The sequence below is a fragment of the Haliotis rufescens genome, unplaced genomic scaffold (assembly GCF_023055435.1).
Source record: "Haliotis rufescens isolate VD_foot unplaced genomic scaffold, xgHalRufe1.0.p SCAF_13, whole genome shotgun sequence".
Lineage (NCBI taxonomy): Eukaryota > Metazoa > Mollusca > Gastropoda > Lepetellida > Haliotidae > Haliotis > Haliotis rufescens.
The window spans coordinates 39,397,887-39,413,281 of NW_025963813.1; the positions used below are offsets into that span (position 1 = coordinate 39,397,887).

At 39.6% G+C, this 15,395-nt stretch overlaps 1 protein-coding gene across 2 annotated transcripts; it reads left to right on the forward strand.

The window, feature by feature from the left end:
- The first annotated feature begins 7,889 nt into the window (after positions 1–7,889).
- On the forward strand, positions 7,890–15,395 carry LOC124129035 (heparanase-like). Of its 2 annotated transcripts, none has more exons than XM_048394586.1 (10): positions 7,890–8,106; positions 9,543–9,673; positions 10,191–10,364; positions 11,057–11,216; positions 11,866–11,916; positions 12,553–12,750; positions 13,308–13,419; positions 13,744–13,853; positions 14,583–14,726; positions 15,113–15,394. In XM_048394586.1, exons 1-10 carry the CDS (start codon positions 7,919–7,921, stop codon positions 15,291–15,293), a joined length of 1,449 nt encoding a protein of 482 aa, XP_048250543.1. In that variant the 5' UTR covers positions 7,890–7,918; the 3' UTR covers positions 15,294–15,394. The 2 variants fall into 2 exon arrangements, with proteins under 2 accessions (XP_048250543.1, XP_048250545.1); XM_048394588.1 differs by having other exon boundaries at positions 7,918–8,029; positions 15,113–15,395.

A 15,395-nucleotide genomic window follows, 5' to 3' on the forward strand; every position in this document is an offset into this window, starting at 1 on the left:
AATTTTATCAAAAACTAGTATGTGACCATAAAAGCTATTACTTAACATAACAATACATTGTAAAAACGGGATACAGATCGCCAGGAATTGAAGGGAGATCACTATTCTAATACCATTGGGACTTACAGTACCTTTGCTACCTACATGGACCCCAGCAGGATATACACCATTCCTTCAGTCACTGGCGACTGTATGCAAGTTTAGTCATTAATTAAAACTAACACGTATACTACGATTAAAATCGTGGTAGGCCTAAATGTACTTCGAGTGATGTGGAGATGTGGAACTTGCGTATCCTCTCTGGGGGGACAATACTTTTACAGTGCTTTAACCCCCTTCGAGGATACAGGCACAGAACTCTCAGTTGCTTTTTTAATCTACCAATTCAAAACAACATTTATTTATTTTGCAAAACAGATTAATCAAAAACGTTCAAACAATGCTATTCCTTTTAAAAAAACAATGACTAAAAGAGAATTAATATCATTAAAAAGATCCTTGACAGATGAAGATTTAAAATAATTAACCTTTGTGATGGCAAAATCAATACAGATAAGCAAGACATGCTTGGCCGTGATTCTCTCATCACAAAGGATACAAAATGGAGGATCTTCGCCTTTCAATAAATGTTCATGTGTATATCTGATCTGGCCAATACGACATCGTCGCATTACGACCTATTCAAATCTGGACTGACAATCCAAGTAGGTGTAACCGATGGTTGGTTGAATTTCATGTAATTTATTGATACCTACTTTGGTGTCCCACTTCTTTTGCATCAGATCTCGGATGTAACATCTGATAAGAGGTTTGATATCGGTGTATGGGATACGAAGTGGTGTCACAGATTTGTTGAGTGCTGCTTTTGCAGCAGCATCGGCCATTGTGTTCCCAGTGATTCCAACATGGCTGGGTAAGCAACAGAAAACGATGACGCATTGGCCTGTAGCAAGATCATAAAACAGCTCAATAATTTAAATTATAAGTGGATGCGTGGATGACATGTTTTTAATAGCCTGGAGGCAAGAAAGAGAATCTGAACAAATTATAAACTGTTTATGTTTAGATTGGCTTTTGTTGTATTTAAGTGCTGTTAAAATAGTATTTGCTTTTGCTGTAAAAATTGAACAGTTAAATGGTAAGCGGGATGAGATAGTCCTGGATCAAACGACCGTGGCGCTGGCAACAGCGCCACCATCTTTGGGTCGATCTGTGAATGTAGATTTGTAAGTAATGTGTTACGTAATTCATGATATTGTTGTTGATAAATTAGTTGATTTGTGTCAGATTTCTTTAGTTTGGTTAATGTTACGTTAATGTAAGCTGAGTGGGGGCAATGTTTTCAAGCTTTATTTGCGATTTATTTATTCCTATTCCAAGCAGTGGAAGAAGAGATGACTTTGTTTGGTAGAGATTTTCGTATAGAGCATTAAAAACGCAATCATAAGCTGGGTTGGATTTCAAAGAATGTAATATAGATATATATTGCAAAGACAATTTATGCGACGTTGTTTAAGGGACGACCCATCAGCCTCCACATGCAGACTTTGTATCGGCGAAGTTCGGAAGGTTCCAAGGCAAAGCCCCAGGCCTCGGTGGTGACTAGGATCTGGAATTTTAAATTGCTTTTTACAAGCTCCACCATAAATGATGGAGCCATAATCTAATTTGGAGCGGATACGTGCTCTGTATAGTTGAAGGAGGGTTTTCTGATCTCCTCCCCACTTAGAATTTGAGACAACTTTCAGTAAATCCAGGGCCTTCAGACATTTATTCTTCAAATACTTAATGTGAGGCAGAAAAGTCAATGGTGATCGAAAGTTATACCAAGGAACTTGGCTTCTTTCACAACGTTAATAGGAGTGTTATCTTAAATAGGTTCCGGATCTTTATGCGGTTTATATTTTCTACAAAAATGAATGCAGTTTGTTTTAGATTTTGAGAATTTAAATCCATTTTCCAAGGACCATTTCTCGATTTAATTTAAGCATAGCTGCAGTTGCCTTTCGATTGTATGCATGTTTTTGCCACGACAGGAAATATTAAAATCACCCCCAAAAAGTGATCCATCAATTGAACCATTTAAAATTGTCGATAAACTATTGATCTTTATACTGAATAATGTGACAGACAAAATACTGCCCTGTGGGATGCCCTGTTCCTCATTATAATGATCAGACAGGGTAGATGAAGCAACCGACCTTGCAATCCAAAGTTATGTAAATCATTTAAAATACTATGTTTCCTTGTAGTTTCATATGCTTTTTCGAGATCGAAAAAGATAGACACTGCATGTTGTTTGTTTATTTTGGCATTTATAACAAATGATTCTAAACGTATAAATGATCGATAGTACTTCTGTTCTTATGGAAACCACATTGTATATTTGTAATGAGATTATTAGTTTCTTAGTACCAAACAAGTCAATTATTTATCATGCGTTACATGGTTTTGCAGACGCAGCTTTTCATTGAAATTGGTCGATAATTTGATGGATCTGTGTGATCACGTCCTCGATTAGGTATTGGAACAACAGTAGCATCACGCCAAGACGTTGGACATCGTCCTGACGTCCAAATTTCATCAAAAATATTTAACAGTGATTGTTAACATGATTCTGGTAAGTGCTTCAGGAGTTGATAATGTATGTTATCAGCTCCAGCAGCAGTATCGTAAGATTGTCCGAGGGAAGTATGTAGTTCATGAATAGAACAATATTTTATTGTAATTGTCCCCATTTTCTGAATTAAAATTAATAGTTTTCTTTTCCTGCTGCTTTCGGTATTTATTAAATTGAGGCACATGATTGGAATGGGAAGAATGTTTGGCCAAAGTTTCACCCAGTTTATTTGCAATATCAGATTAACAGATTATCAGTTAACGACTCATTCCCATCCTAAGATTGGGAATGCCAGATTTAGATCCCTTACCATGTTCCATACCTTGGACATTGGCGTTCGTGAATGTAATTTTGAAACGTAAGCTTGCCAAGACATACGTTTATTTTGCTGAAATGTACGCCGTGCTTTAGCATTTAGAATTTTGAATTTATTTATATTATGCACCATAGGATGCCGACAGAAATAATGTTCAGATTTCTTCCGTGCCTTTTTAGCTTGCTTGCACGTATCATTAAACCATGGTTTACGAATGTGTGGATTTGCAGAGGACTTGGGGATACATTCATCAGCTATTTTGTTTAGTTCATCAGAGAACACTTTTATTGAATCAGGAACATCGACAAAACGATCAGGATTTAATTTGCTCGTACAGAGTAACTCGAACAAAGACCAGTTAGCAAATGTGAAATTCCATCCTGATGATGGAGGAACATCAGTAGGTGCTATTGTTTGGAGAATAGTTGGAAAATGGTCACTTCCGCAGAGGTCGTCGTGGACTGACCATTCAAATTCATTTAGCCAGTCTGAGGTTGTAAGTGATAAGTCAAGTGAGGAATAGGTGCCTGTACCAGGATGTAAATCGGTTTTAGAGTTATCATTAAAAATGCATAAAGCATTATCAGAAATGAGATCTTCTAGTATCTTCCCTTTTCGGTTGGAATCAGCACTTCACCAGAGTGGAGTATGTCCATTTAAGTCGCCCATAATGAAACAGGGCTTTGGGATCTGGTCATATAGTGCTTGAAGGTCAGTTTGTTGAAGAGTGAGTGAGTGAGTTAAGGTTTAACGTCACATGTTTGTTGAAGAGGGGAAGATGGAGGAACAGAAAGCGAGCATAATGTAAATACAATGTTTAGAGTTAACCAACTGCAACAGCTTGAAGGGGTGTATTTAGAGGAACAGGGATATCTATAATACCCTGCCTCACCAATACGGAAGGAGCTGTTCATTGTGGCTCAACTGGAGATCGTGAGCGAGATGAAGACTCTTTCCCATGGACTGGGACTGAGGGAACAATACCCATGGCCAAAGGTTCAAAAGGGTTATGAACCTCTACAGGGGTATTTGTAAGAGAAGGCACCTCCAAGTGTTGAAGTGCCCTGGCCCTTTTCATTTGCTTTTTTGCTTGATTTTGGACAAATTGGCTTTACCCTGAACATGTTCAATTCCATGTATCTTGTCTGGTTCTGATGGCTTAGATGGGGTTAGACTCTCTGTTTGGGAAGCAGTTGTCAATTTGTCACCAAGGTTTATGAGGTCAGCCTGTGCCCAAGAGATGTTTGTTTGAGTGGATGCCATTGACATTGTGGGAGCTGGTTTTGTGGAAGACACAACAGCTGAATAGGTTTTATTGTTTGGAGTCAGGAATGGAAAAAGGAACTTGTTTGCTTCTGTGTAAGAAATATTGTTTGTACTTTTAAGTTTTAGTATTTTAGTTTCGTGTTCAAAAACCAGACAGGATTGGGATGAAGACAAGTCCTTTCCATCACAGTTGGCACATTTGATGTCATTTGTGCAATCAGAACTTTCATGAGTTCCACTGCAACAGAAGCATCTTGTCTTGGCAGTGTAAATTTAGCCCCGTGACCGAATTTCTAACACCAGAGTGGATTGGGAACATAAACCTCCACTCCGATGGAAACTTAACCAGCTTTGATTGATTTGAGGAGAGTTAAAAGTGAAAACGTGAAAAGGTAGGTGTGAGTATTTACAATATTTCCATCTTCAGTTTTTCTAGTAAAACGTTTGACTGTAGTGACACCTTGGTGTTTCAATTCAGCTGCAATGTCTTCCTCTGTCATGTCTGCGAGACAGCGAGCACGATCTCTCACAATGCCTCTGCTTGAATTCAGTGCTGTGTATTCAGTGTTCAGAAACGACAACCTTTGTGTTAACAAACTGCTGGAGACCCAGCAGATTAACAGATTGCTGCCTCCGATCACATTCCACAAGGATTGAGCCAGATCGTAAACATGTGACGTTCTTTACTTCCCCACAAATACTTTGTATTTCCTTTGAGATTGCAAAAGGGTTCAGTTTTAGGGAATGGCCATCAGCGGATGAGATGACACTGAACCTTGGCCATGAGTCAGTTACCTGTGAAGGGACATCTTCATCAGATGAAAGAGAATCTATATACCTGCGTTTGTTTGTTTTAGATGAACCAGAATGAGGATTGAAAGCCATCTTGTAAGAAAATATTTCAGCACCCCTGCTCCCCACCCGTCATCGAGTGTCAACAAGGACAGTGCCACAGTGGAAACCAGTCTGGAACACCAGAGTTACAGGGGTGTTATACTCCAGAAATAAAGACATGAAAAGCTGTTGTTAATAAAAAGGACAAATGTCAGGCAGGTTCGGCCCATGGCATTTTTCTATAAAAACGCAGAATTCAGCGGTCCGTATCACCAGATTGGCCCATGAGCCATGGGATTAATAACATTGTCATATTTCATGATAAACAATTTATTTCCTATTTCCGCCTCAGACGTCTTACCCACACGAGACGAGAGCTATCGCATCCACAATTGCACTGCACGGTAACTGCACCCTCAACGCCATCATGTGGGGATGTTTTTAGAAGTCAAATACTTACCTCATATCTCCCTGTTACTCATATACTTGGCCTCCATCAGTTTGATCTGCTGGTCCTGGCACAGCAACTAACGCAGATTCACCAACGCAGATAACTGATACGCGTTCCTGCTACAACAGACTCGTACTTCGTATCAAAATGATTGAGACCCACGCCTTTGTTTATTATGGGTTCCCAGATCGAGTTCCCAGACTTTCGAGTTCCCAAAGTCGTTGGTCTTTATAAATTAAGTTGCCACACCCTGGTTTATCATTGTTTGTAAGTTCGGGTTCCCAGATCGAGTATCTGGAAAGACATTGGTCTTTATTAATGAAGTTGCCACACCCTTGTTTATTATGGTTTGTAAGTTCGGGTTCCCAGATCCAGCGTCTGTAAAGACATTGGTCTTTATCAATGAAGTTGCCACACCCTTGTTTATTATGGTTTGTATGTTCAGATTCCCAGATCGAGTGTCTGTTTATGAAGTTGTCGCAAGTTGCAGCGGTTTCGTTCGTGTCCGAAACACTTACCTGCACACCTCTGTCTTGTGCATGTGATGTCTCAGTAATGGTTTTAAGACCCTTTTGGATTTTTTTTTATCCCTTCGCATACTTCAATCCCACAGTGGGATTCCTATCTTCAAAGAGATGCCAAGCTGATCAGCCTTATGTCTTAGAGCCTATGTGGTTGTTAGTCTTGTAGAAATAATTGACAGGAGACCCCTTCCGAATTGGTGGTGGTTGAATAGGTTCCTTACTTCAAACCTTTGCAGTCGTTCTGGAAATGATGTTCTATGTAAAGAAACATAACACATGTGGTACCCGGGTTATGACTTTATATCCTAGTAACATAAAGGGGTTATCTCATATTTCTCGGTTGTAGACCATTACCGGCTGATGTATTTCTGAGACCCACAGACCAACCCTGGGATAAATTGCATAATGTGAGACAGGATAAGTTTTAACATTTGAACATCTCACACGTTTTATGCCCGGCTATCCAGATCGGCATCAGTAACAATAGCCTGTCAGATCCAAGACAGAGAATGATATGGCACAGGGTGTCAGGTGATCAAATTGCTTACGTCACGATGCACAGGATTGTAATGTGTGACGCATTTGTTTGGGTAGTGACAATGGTGATGCGAGGTGTGTGTGAGTGAAATGGTTTTAAAAGCTGGAAAACCTTTAGTGCATATTGTGAGATTGGATAAGTATATAAATGTACACATTAATGTAAAATTTTCAAAAAAAAATCACATTTGTAAAATTTAGGTAAAATGAAAAAGTCAATAGTTTGACAGGTCAACATTTGGGGTGGGGAGGGTTCGTGACGTGACAGATTCTGAAAGGCTGGCTGGCAACACGATGGCAATTTGAGTCCCTTTACAACTTGATTTAAGTCTTACCTACTTGCAAACTGCAGACGGGATTTCTATCGAAACTCACCAGATTCCTACCAGCTTCCAACACGTTTCCGGTTTCAAGAACGGAGCACATGCGCATGCCTCTTTCAAGACAATTTAAGTTTCAATTTAGAAATCAGATATATATATGTGTACTAGCGCATGTTTCAAACATCAGTCTGTAATTTAGTAATGCAAACAATTCCATTTGTTCGATAAGTTGTTCGATAAGAAATAATCGACATTGTTCTCATGTTTACGTCTGGATAAAATGTCATATAAAATTAGTAGCACATTTTCTCTGAAGTTCATGCTCCATGCAGGAAGCTAAGGTACTATAGGTCCCCATGGTCCCTAGTATGATGATCACCCTTCAGTGACTGACGTTCTCTAGCCCATTTTTACATTGTGTTGTTCTCTAATAGTTACTAACTTTCAATATTCTCAACTAGTTTTAAATCAAATGTGTGATATACTTGTTATTGTACTGTCCATCGTTGACAGGTTTTTATTTCGTCTCAATATATGTCTTATTAATAAAGTTCTCGTCACAATATGGCTGAAATACTGCCGATGTGACGTTAAATGTTAACTCACTCACTCATTCACTGAAGTTCATGCATGTTCATAGGTGAGGAATTTTTTTACAAACTCAATATACATTTAATGATGTATTGACCTCATCACTGAAAAATACCAACATAGCCCCGTTGAAATTTATATATGTTTCATGACAAATGGGTTGCCCAATATAGTCGCCTCATATGACAAGCAAAGGCGTGCTGAAGACACATCCTCTCATGGATCCACACGGGGGGAAGAGCGATAAGCGTTACCAAGCACTCACTTTATGTAAGCTGCCCTTTATGAGTGCCTACAGTGTGAGCATAATATAGATATTCATTGGAATTCATTCAGATTATGAAATACGCGTGTCTGGGTTCCTTATCTGTCCTCAAGGCTTGGTAGCACCTGCAGTTTTCCAGCACCTCAGCCAATATAAGAGATAATAAACTTCTTCATTAAGTACCAGTCAGCATGTTCAAGGATAGGATCGTCTTGTGTTTATTTGGATTGGCGTGGATACAGCCGTTCACTGCGTCCCTGCACACAGAACATATCAGGGTAAAAACTGACCATGTGTTACAGGTAATTGGTGATATGTTTGTTGGCGTCACCATCGACAGCGGTCAACTGAAGTACAATCTGAAGTATCACAACGTCAGGTACATATAACATATGTAGAAATAAGTCCGATCGGTATATTATCTAAATTGGTTTATTGGTTCACGGGTTTGTGCGAAAATCCTTGTCGGTAGGTGGGGAAAAAAATATAAAATATAGAATATATTTCTGGGAGGATCTGTCAACCAGTTTGAAGTCAAAGCTAGACACAAAAGTAAATCTGTGAGACAAAATTGTATTTAATTACCACATTCACCTTCCTGAAAACTCGATTTGTATATGGATTATGAAGATCCATCAGGAATATTAGTGAGTGTCGTGTGGAGAGTATACATTCACTCACTTACCAACTATGGACTTTTATGGACAAATCGTCAAAGGCGCCGAATTCGCTGTGCAGAGTTGTGTCACCTACTTGTGTCTGAAACATATGGTTGTGGTTTCGATTCCCATAGTCGTCCTGATACTGTTCCTATGTGTGCTAACAGTGTACCCGTGCTCGTTGCTTTCATCAAAGTGGTAGGAGTCTAAGACATGCATGACATAAGACTTTTGCGCCATGATATAACTGGAAGTTAATTTTATGACATCACTGGAAAAAGTTGAACTGACAAGCATAGTCGCCTCTGTTCGGCAAACAAGGGTTGCTGAAGACACCTGGTGTCATCAGTTAGCGGGACCAACTTTAATATTTCTTCAGTTTCCAATTTTATCGAACGGTTGGTAAGTGGTTTAAGTGAAAAATTCACGTCGAAGGCCAAGGTTTGATTACAAACATGAGTATAATGTGTGACGCGTATATAGGATTCCCCACCCTGATGTAGCAAGATATTGCTAAAAGCGATGTAGAATCGAGTGAGTGAGTGAGTGAGTGAGTGAATTAGAAATTTAAAGTCACATCGGCAATATTTCAGCCATATCGTGACTATAAAGGGTTAAACATATAAATACATAGGGACTTACGTACAAAACTGCCAACAAGGGACAGTAAAATAACTAGACTTATCACAGAAATCTCATCCCTTCCGTTGCTGGCGATTGTCCATAATTTTAGCCACAATTAAAATGACAGATATTCTACGTTTAAAAGCGTAGTAAATGTAAATATTCTTTGAATGACAGGGACTTACGATACCCTCTCAGGGGGACAATAATTTTACAGTACTTAAACCCCCTTCGAGGATACTGCCACTAACAATCTCAGATATAAATTAATTCTATTAATTTTAAAAAGGTATTATACACAAATCATATTAACAAAATTTATGATACAATTCAATTTCTTTTACAAAACCAATAACTAAATGAGTACTTATAGTATTAAAAAGATCCTTTATAGTTTTGACCTGGAAATATTTATCCCTTGTGATGGAAAAATCAACACAATCAAGGATGTAGAATCGAACTGACTCGGGCACTTCAAACTGACTTTTAGTATATACTATCAAAACCTTAGAAAGCTTGTCTGTTTTAACAGCTCTCCCAAACTTGTGACTCTTGGAAAAGCTTTAGCACCTGGGTATCTGAGAGTCGGAGGCACATCAGGGGACTTCATGGTGTTTGACCCGACTCACAACATAGCTACTGGCCAACAGTTTCAACTCCAAGGTGATAGCTGTTTTAAATTGTTACATCGTCCAAGAAAAATAATTTAATCATAAGATTTCCAGTCTACCTCCAAACGGTACTACATAGGCCATAATGGTTATTCTGGGCTACTCAATAGAAACTAATCCATATCCAACAAAAGTCTACTCATTTTGAATTACTGGTTTGAAATGAAATGTAATTTTATGACACTGACATTGCTTTCGTTTTCTCTCTACTTATTTGACAACAAAAATTAAGACGTTCACATGTGAAGAAAGGAATATTACTTTGTTCCCCAAATTCGTTAATCAGGACTTTGCTTTACGAGGAACAGTACTGGGTGATACTGGTTGTCATTGTATCTAATAACCCTGTGACTACTGAATTTCTTTATTCACGCAATTTCATTTTATCCGTCACAATTCAAGATACAGATATCCACAAGCGTGGTTTGACTCATTCTAAAAACATATACAACTGAAACAATATGTTATTAGAATGTAGGTAAATCCGATTTACAAACATCTATTTTCAGCAAACACCTGGGATGATTTCAACAAGTTTGTTCACAAGACTGGGCTGAAATTAGTGCTTGGCCTCAACCTAATGATCCGCGATGAAACAAAGTGGAACCCATCAAACGCTAAGCAGTTGCTTAAATATTCCTCTGACAAAGGATACACTTTTGCAGGGATTGAACTGGGAAATGGTAGGTTTTGAAGTCATGTATATGTCGCATCAACCACATCTAAATAATATCCCTGTAGACCCCCGAGTTATAGAGGCGCTCAACATCATGTACTTGTATAATGTGACTAAATAGATCGGTGGTCAGACTGGTCCATTGCTGGCCATCGTACCCGAAGACCTGGCCATGGTTGGTTGGTTTGTTGTTTAACGCCGCACTCACCAATATTCCAGCTTTATGACGGCGGTCTGTAAATAATCGAGTCTGGACCAGATAATCCAGACAATCATGAGCATCGATCCACGCAATTGGGATCGATGAAATGAATCAGCAAAGTCAGCCTGACCACCCGATCCCGTTAGTCGCCTTTTACGACAAGCATAGTCGAGTCGCCTTTTACGGCAAGCATGGGTTGCTGAAGACCTATTCTACCCCGGAATCTTCACGGGTCGCCTGGCCATGGGAAGTTGCACATAATTCTGTGTTTTTCTGGTCCGATTAATTTCTGGAATTTTGCGGCCTTAAGCAGTAGACAAACCCGATATATTAATACAGGATTGTCTGCGTATTTTTACATTGACATTAAATGCAACATGATAGTTTCGTCACTGTTAATACATGGAGAACGATATTAATATGCTTCGTATCTTTGTTCACTTCGCCATAAATGTATCATAATTTATTTATTATCATCGTACGTATTTTTCATGGAGAACCGAACTTGTTATACCGACATTGGAATACTACTGTCAGTGATGTTCAGTTGGGAAGCGACTACAAGGAGCTGAAACAAGTTCTCCAAGGAACGGCCTATAAGTCCAGTCTCATCCTTGGACCTGATATAGCCGGTTATAAAGACACGTTTATTAAAAAGTACGTACAAAATAAACATTGCATCCCCTATGCAAGAACGTAAGGTTCATTGTGGTCATAAACCGAGAGTTAGCTTGTTTGTAGATTGAGCCATATCTATGCCAAACGTGTCCTGTTATTCTCATGCTACAGCTAAGAATCTAAGCAAGGCCTTGATTCAATAGCATACAAGGGAGCACCTATGAACCAGTCGAATTAGCGGCTACAAACTACAGTGCAGACTTCTGCCCCTAACGTTCGTGAGCACCTTGCCCCTGCTGACCCGTGAAGATCCGGGGTAGAATTCGTCTTCAGCAACCCATGCTTGTTGTAACAGGCGACTTTGCTTGTCGTAAGAGGCGACTAACGGGATCGAGTGGTCAGGCTCGCTGATTTGGTTGGTGCAGGTCATCGATCCCAACTGCGTGGGTCGATGTTCATGATGTCAATAACTGGATTGTCTGGTCCAGACTCGATTATTTACAGAGGGCCGTCATATAGCTGGAATATTGAGTGCGGCGTAAAAGAAAAAAACAACCAAAAAGCTGTAAGCATCTGCGACCTTCATCATTTTGTGCTTTTCTTCTCACATCAAGCTGTCACGCCGTGAACGACTGTTCAAACAAGTTTTATTCATAATAGTTACTATCTGCCCAATGTGTATTTCCAGCTTCCTGTCCCATTGGGGAGCCAGTGTCATAGACGTCTTGACCATTCATCAGTGAGTATACTTCCTTCCGGGTGAAGAATCACGAACACGGACCACGATGAAGTTTTCATGTCACGCACAACAATTAAAGGTCATGGAGTACAAACGACAAATTGAAGATGACAACACATATATGCTGAAATGATAGGTAGAAGTATCAATGGGACAGTAAATGCCAAGAACTGCTAGTAACCTACATTTCCAGATGGATCGATTTAATAGATTAAATAGATCACTAACCACTGTGTAGGACTTCTATATCAACAAGAACAGGAATTTTGAATGAAACATAATGAGAGGACCAAAGACAGCAATAGTATCATAGACCCGTGAAGATTCGGGGTAGAAAAGGTCTTCAGCAACCCATGCTTGTCGTAAAAGGCGACTAACGGGATCGGGTAGTCAGGTTCGCTGACTTGGTTGATGCATGGACCGATCCCAATTGTGTGGATCGACGCTCATGTTATCAATCACTGGATTGTCTGGTCCAGACTCGATTATTTACAGACCGCCGTCATATAGCTGGAATATTGCTGAGTGCGGCGTTAAACAACAAACAAACAAACAAACAATAGTATCATAGCTCATTGTTGTGTATACAGTAACACGCTTAGCATTTCGGTGAAAACATCACCTTCCTATTTTCAGTTACTACTTTAATGGACAAACCGCCAAGCTGGAAGACTTTTCTAAGTATTCTACAATGGATCATCTTATATCTGAACTACAGACAGTGATGAGTACGGTCCGAAGCCATCATGGTCTGGTGGCGTGGCTAGGGGAGACCTCGTCCGGCTATGGGGGAGGCACTCCTGGCATAGGTGATAGATATGTGGCAGGCAATCTGTGAGTATTTCTACGTTTTAGCTATCCAAATGAATTTGGTTTAAAAGGTTTTTAAACGGTTTCTGTCTCAAATTAGGATCTTTTTAAGAAAAGCCAGCAATCAAAGATTGAATACAGGCCGGAGCAGTTAGTGAGCGAGTGAGTATGGTTTTACGTCGCTTTAAACAATATTCCAGCAATATCACGGCGGGGACAGTAGAAATGGGCTTCACACACTGTATCCATGTCGGGAATCAAACCTGGGTCTTCCGGGTGACGAGTGAACGCTTTAACCACTAGGCTACCCGACCGCCCCTCGAGTGGGTGAAGCATACGTTGATCTTAATTGTCGGTTAACCTTGGAACTCGATATGCTGTGAAGCTATTGTAAATCGTCTCGTTCTGACGTGTAGAAGTTCAAGTATACATTGATATGATATACCGTTGATAATGTCTGCAGTACATGTGTGAACAATTAAATTTCGCTTTGTTTTCCCTGTTACATAAACGGCGCATTACGAAAGATCATTGTACGTACATGAAATTTGATAGTGTTGATTGCTATATCCTAATTCCAGGTGGCTTGATAAACCAGGTGCATCAGCAAAATATGGCCTAAAAGGGGTCCTGCGCCAGTCACTCTTCGGAGGGCACCATTCACTTCTTGACAGAAACAACGACCCCAATCCTGTGCGTACACGCATGTATCGTAAACATGTCATAATGTCACACTGTCGTTCAACAATGTCATTGCGTCGATGCTCCTTTGTCGGAATTCCACATCATCATATGTCACAGAACCTCCTGTTTGTAAAGCCCGGCTGCATTGGGTATTGGGTGATAAGGCTCTTTGACTTGTCTTATTATGCATCATCTTATTTCGACTATCACAACATCAACCATTGGTTTGCATACCCAGATATGTTTTTCATTTTTCATTTTGCTGACAATGGCACAAAACAACACACATGAATGCCAATATTGTCTTTCTGTATGGAAGCTCTCTTTGGGCAGGACTACTGGTTGACGCTTCTTTACAAGAGACTTGTTGGTAACAAAGTGTTTGATGTTCCGTCTTCATCTAACAACCTCCGACTGTATGCCCACTGTACGAAGCTTACCGAGTGAGTTGTTTAGTCACATTTTTTTCCCAACCTGTTTAAAGAGTCTGCTAGCAACGTTTTACCTTAATTACACTCAGACATTAACAAGTGGCAAACACTGAACGAAATGTGTCTTGGCCTACCATGACATCACCTTACAAATCATTAGCAATCAACATTATATCAAATACAGAAAGAAAGAAACAATGATACCCAAAATATAAGTTATAAACAAATATTCCAAAATATTCAATTTATCGTTGAGGGCCGGACATCATGTCATATCATCTCATCATGTGAGTGTGCAACATGCAATTAATATATGTTTAACACAATAAGAAAACATAACAATAACATTATATCAAAGTCAATATCCTCACAAACATTGAAAAAAACAGCCTAGACCTAGGCAAATGAATTTACAATCTGAATGTTATGTACTCTTTCGCTATTGGCATATGTCATGAATATATTTCATTCGAGTTCACGAGCTACAAAGCCATACTTCGATGTAATGTGTCCATGTGATAATACATGTACCAGTTGAATCGCGGTAATGAAACTATGCGTGACGTTACAAGCACATGGCGTCACATAAAACATTATGACGTAACGATGTCCTTACAGACCTGTTGGATTTACACAAAATGGCTACTGGCAAATCAAATGGCTAGATTTCACGAAAATAATACTAACAATCATATATTCTGATTCCGACATTTGTTATGACATCATCGATTCATGTTTCAGCGTGTACAACTACAAGCCTGGCAGTATCACAGTGTATGCCCTTAACCTAAATAGTGACCCCGTAATTCTAAGCATATCGGATCTGAACACCAAAGACGTGGACATATTCTGGCTGACACCAGAGGGGGGCGATTTGACGTCACAGTTTGTATATAATATCTTTTCTTTCAACCAAAGGGTTTTGTCCTTGGTTCAAGTTTCACAATATGTTGCAATAACTTCATGAATCAATGGTTCCTTGTGAACGCTGAGGATAGTTCTGGGACACATTTGACTGTGAAACAGCAGCTATAACAGAAATGGGTGAGTGTGTGTTGACTTGCTGCAGTCAATCTGAGCCTGACATGAGCAATTGTCCATGATCAGGGAGAATGCACACTATGGCCAACAGAACTAACTGCAGGATCAGACGAAGTAACTGAAGACGTACACATTTAAAATAGACAGATGAGACAACGATTGAAAGGAGGAATAATTAATCACTGTATAATATGGAGACCAATAGACATTTTTTATGTATTTCTTATCAGAAAAGTGCAGCTCAATGGCAAAACACTGCAACTTGTCAACAACCAAATACCACACATGACGCCAAAAGCTTTGGGAACAGGGACGATGACAGCACCTGGAAACTCCTTTGGGTTCATCGTCATCCCAAACGCCAACATAGCTGCATGCCGTTCACAAAGCCACGGTCCAATTATCGGATAAATGAACCAGCAGTCTGTTTTCCTAAATGTTTCAATAAACGCTATGATGTTTGTGTTGTGAGGATATAGACGGTATATATATTGAAATATGTTTGACTAAGGA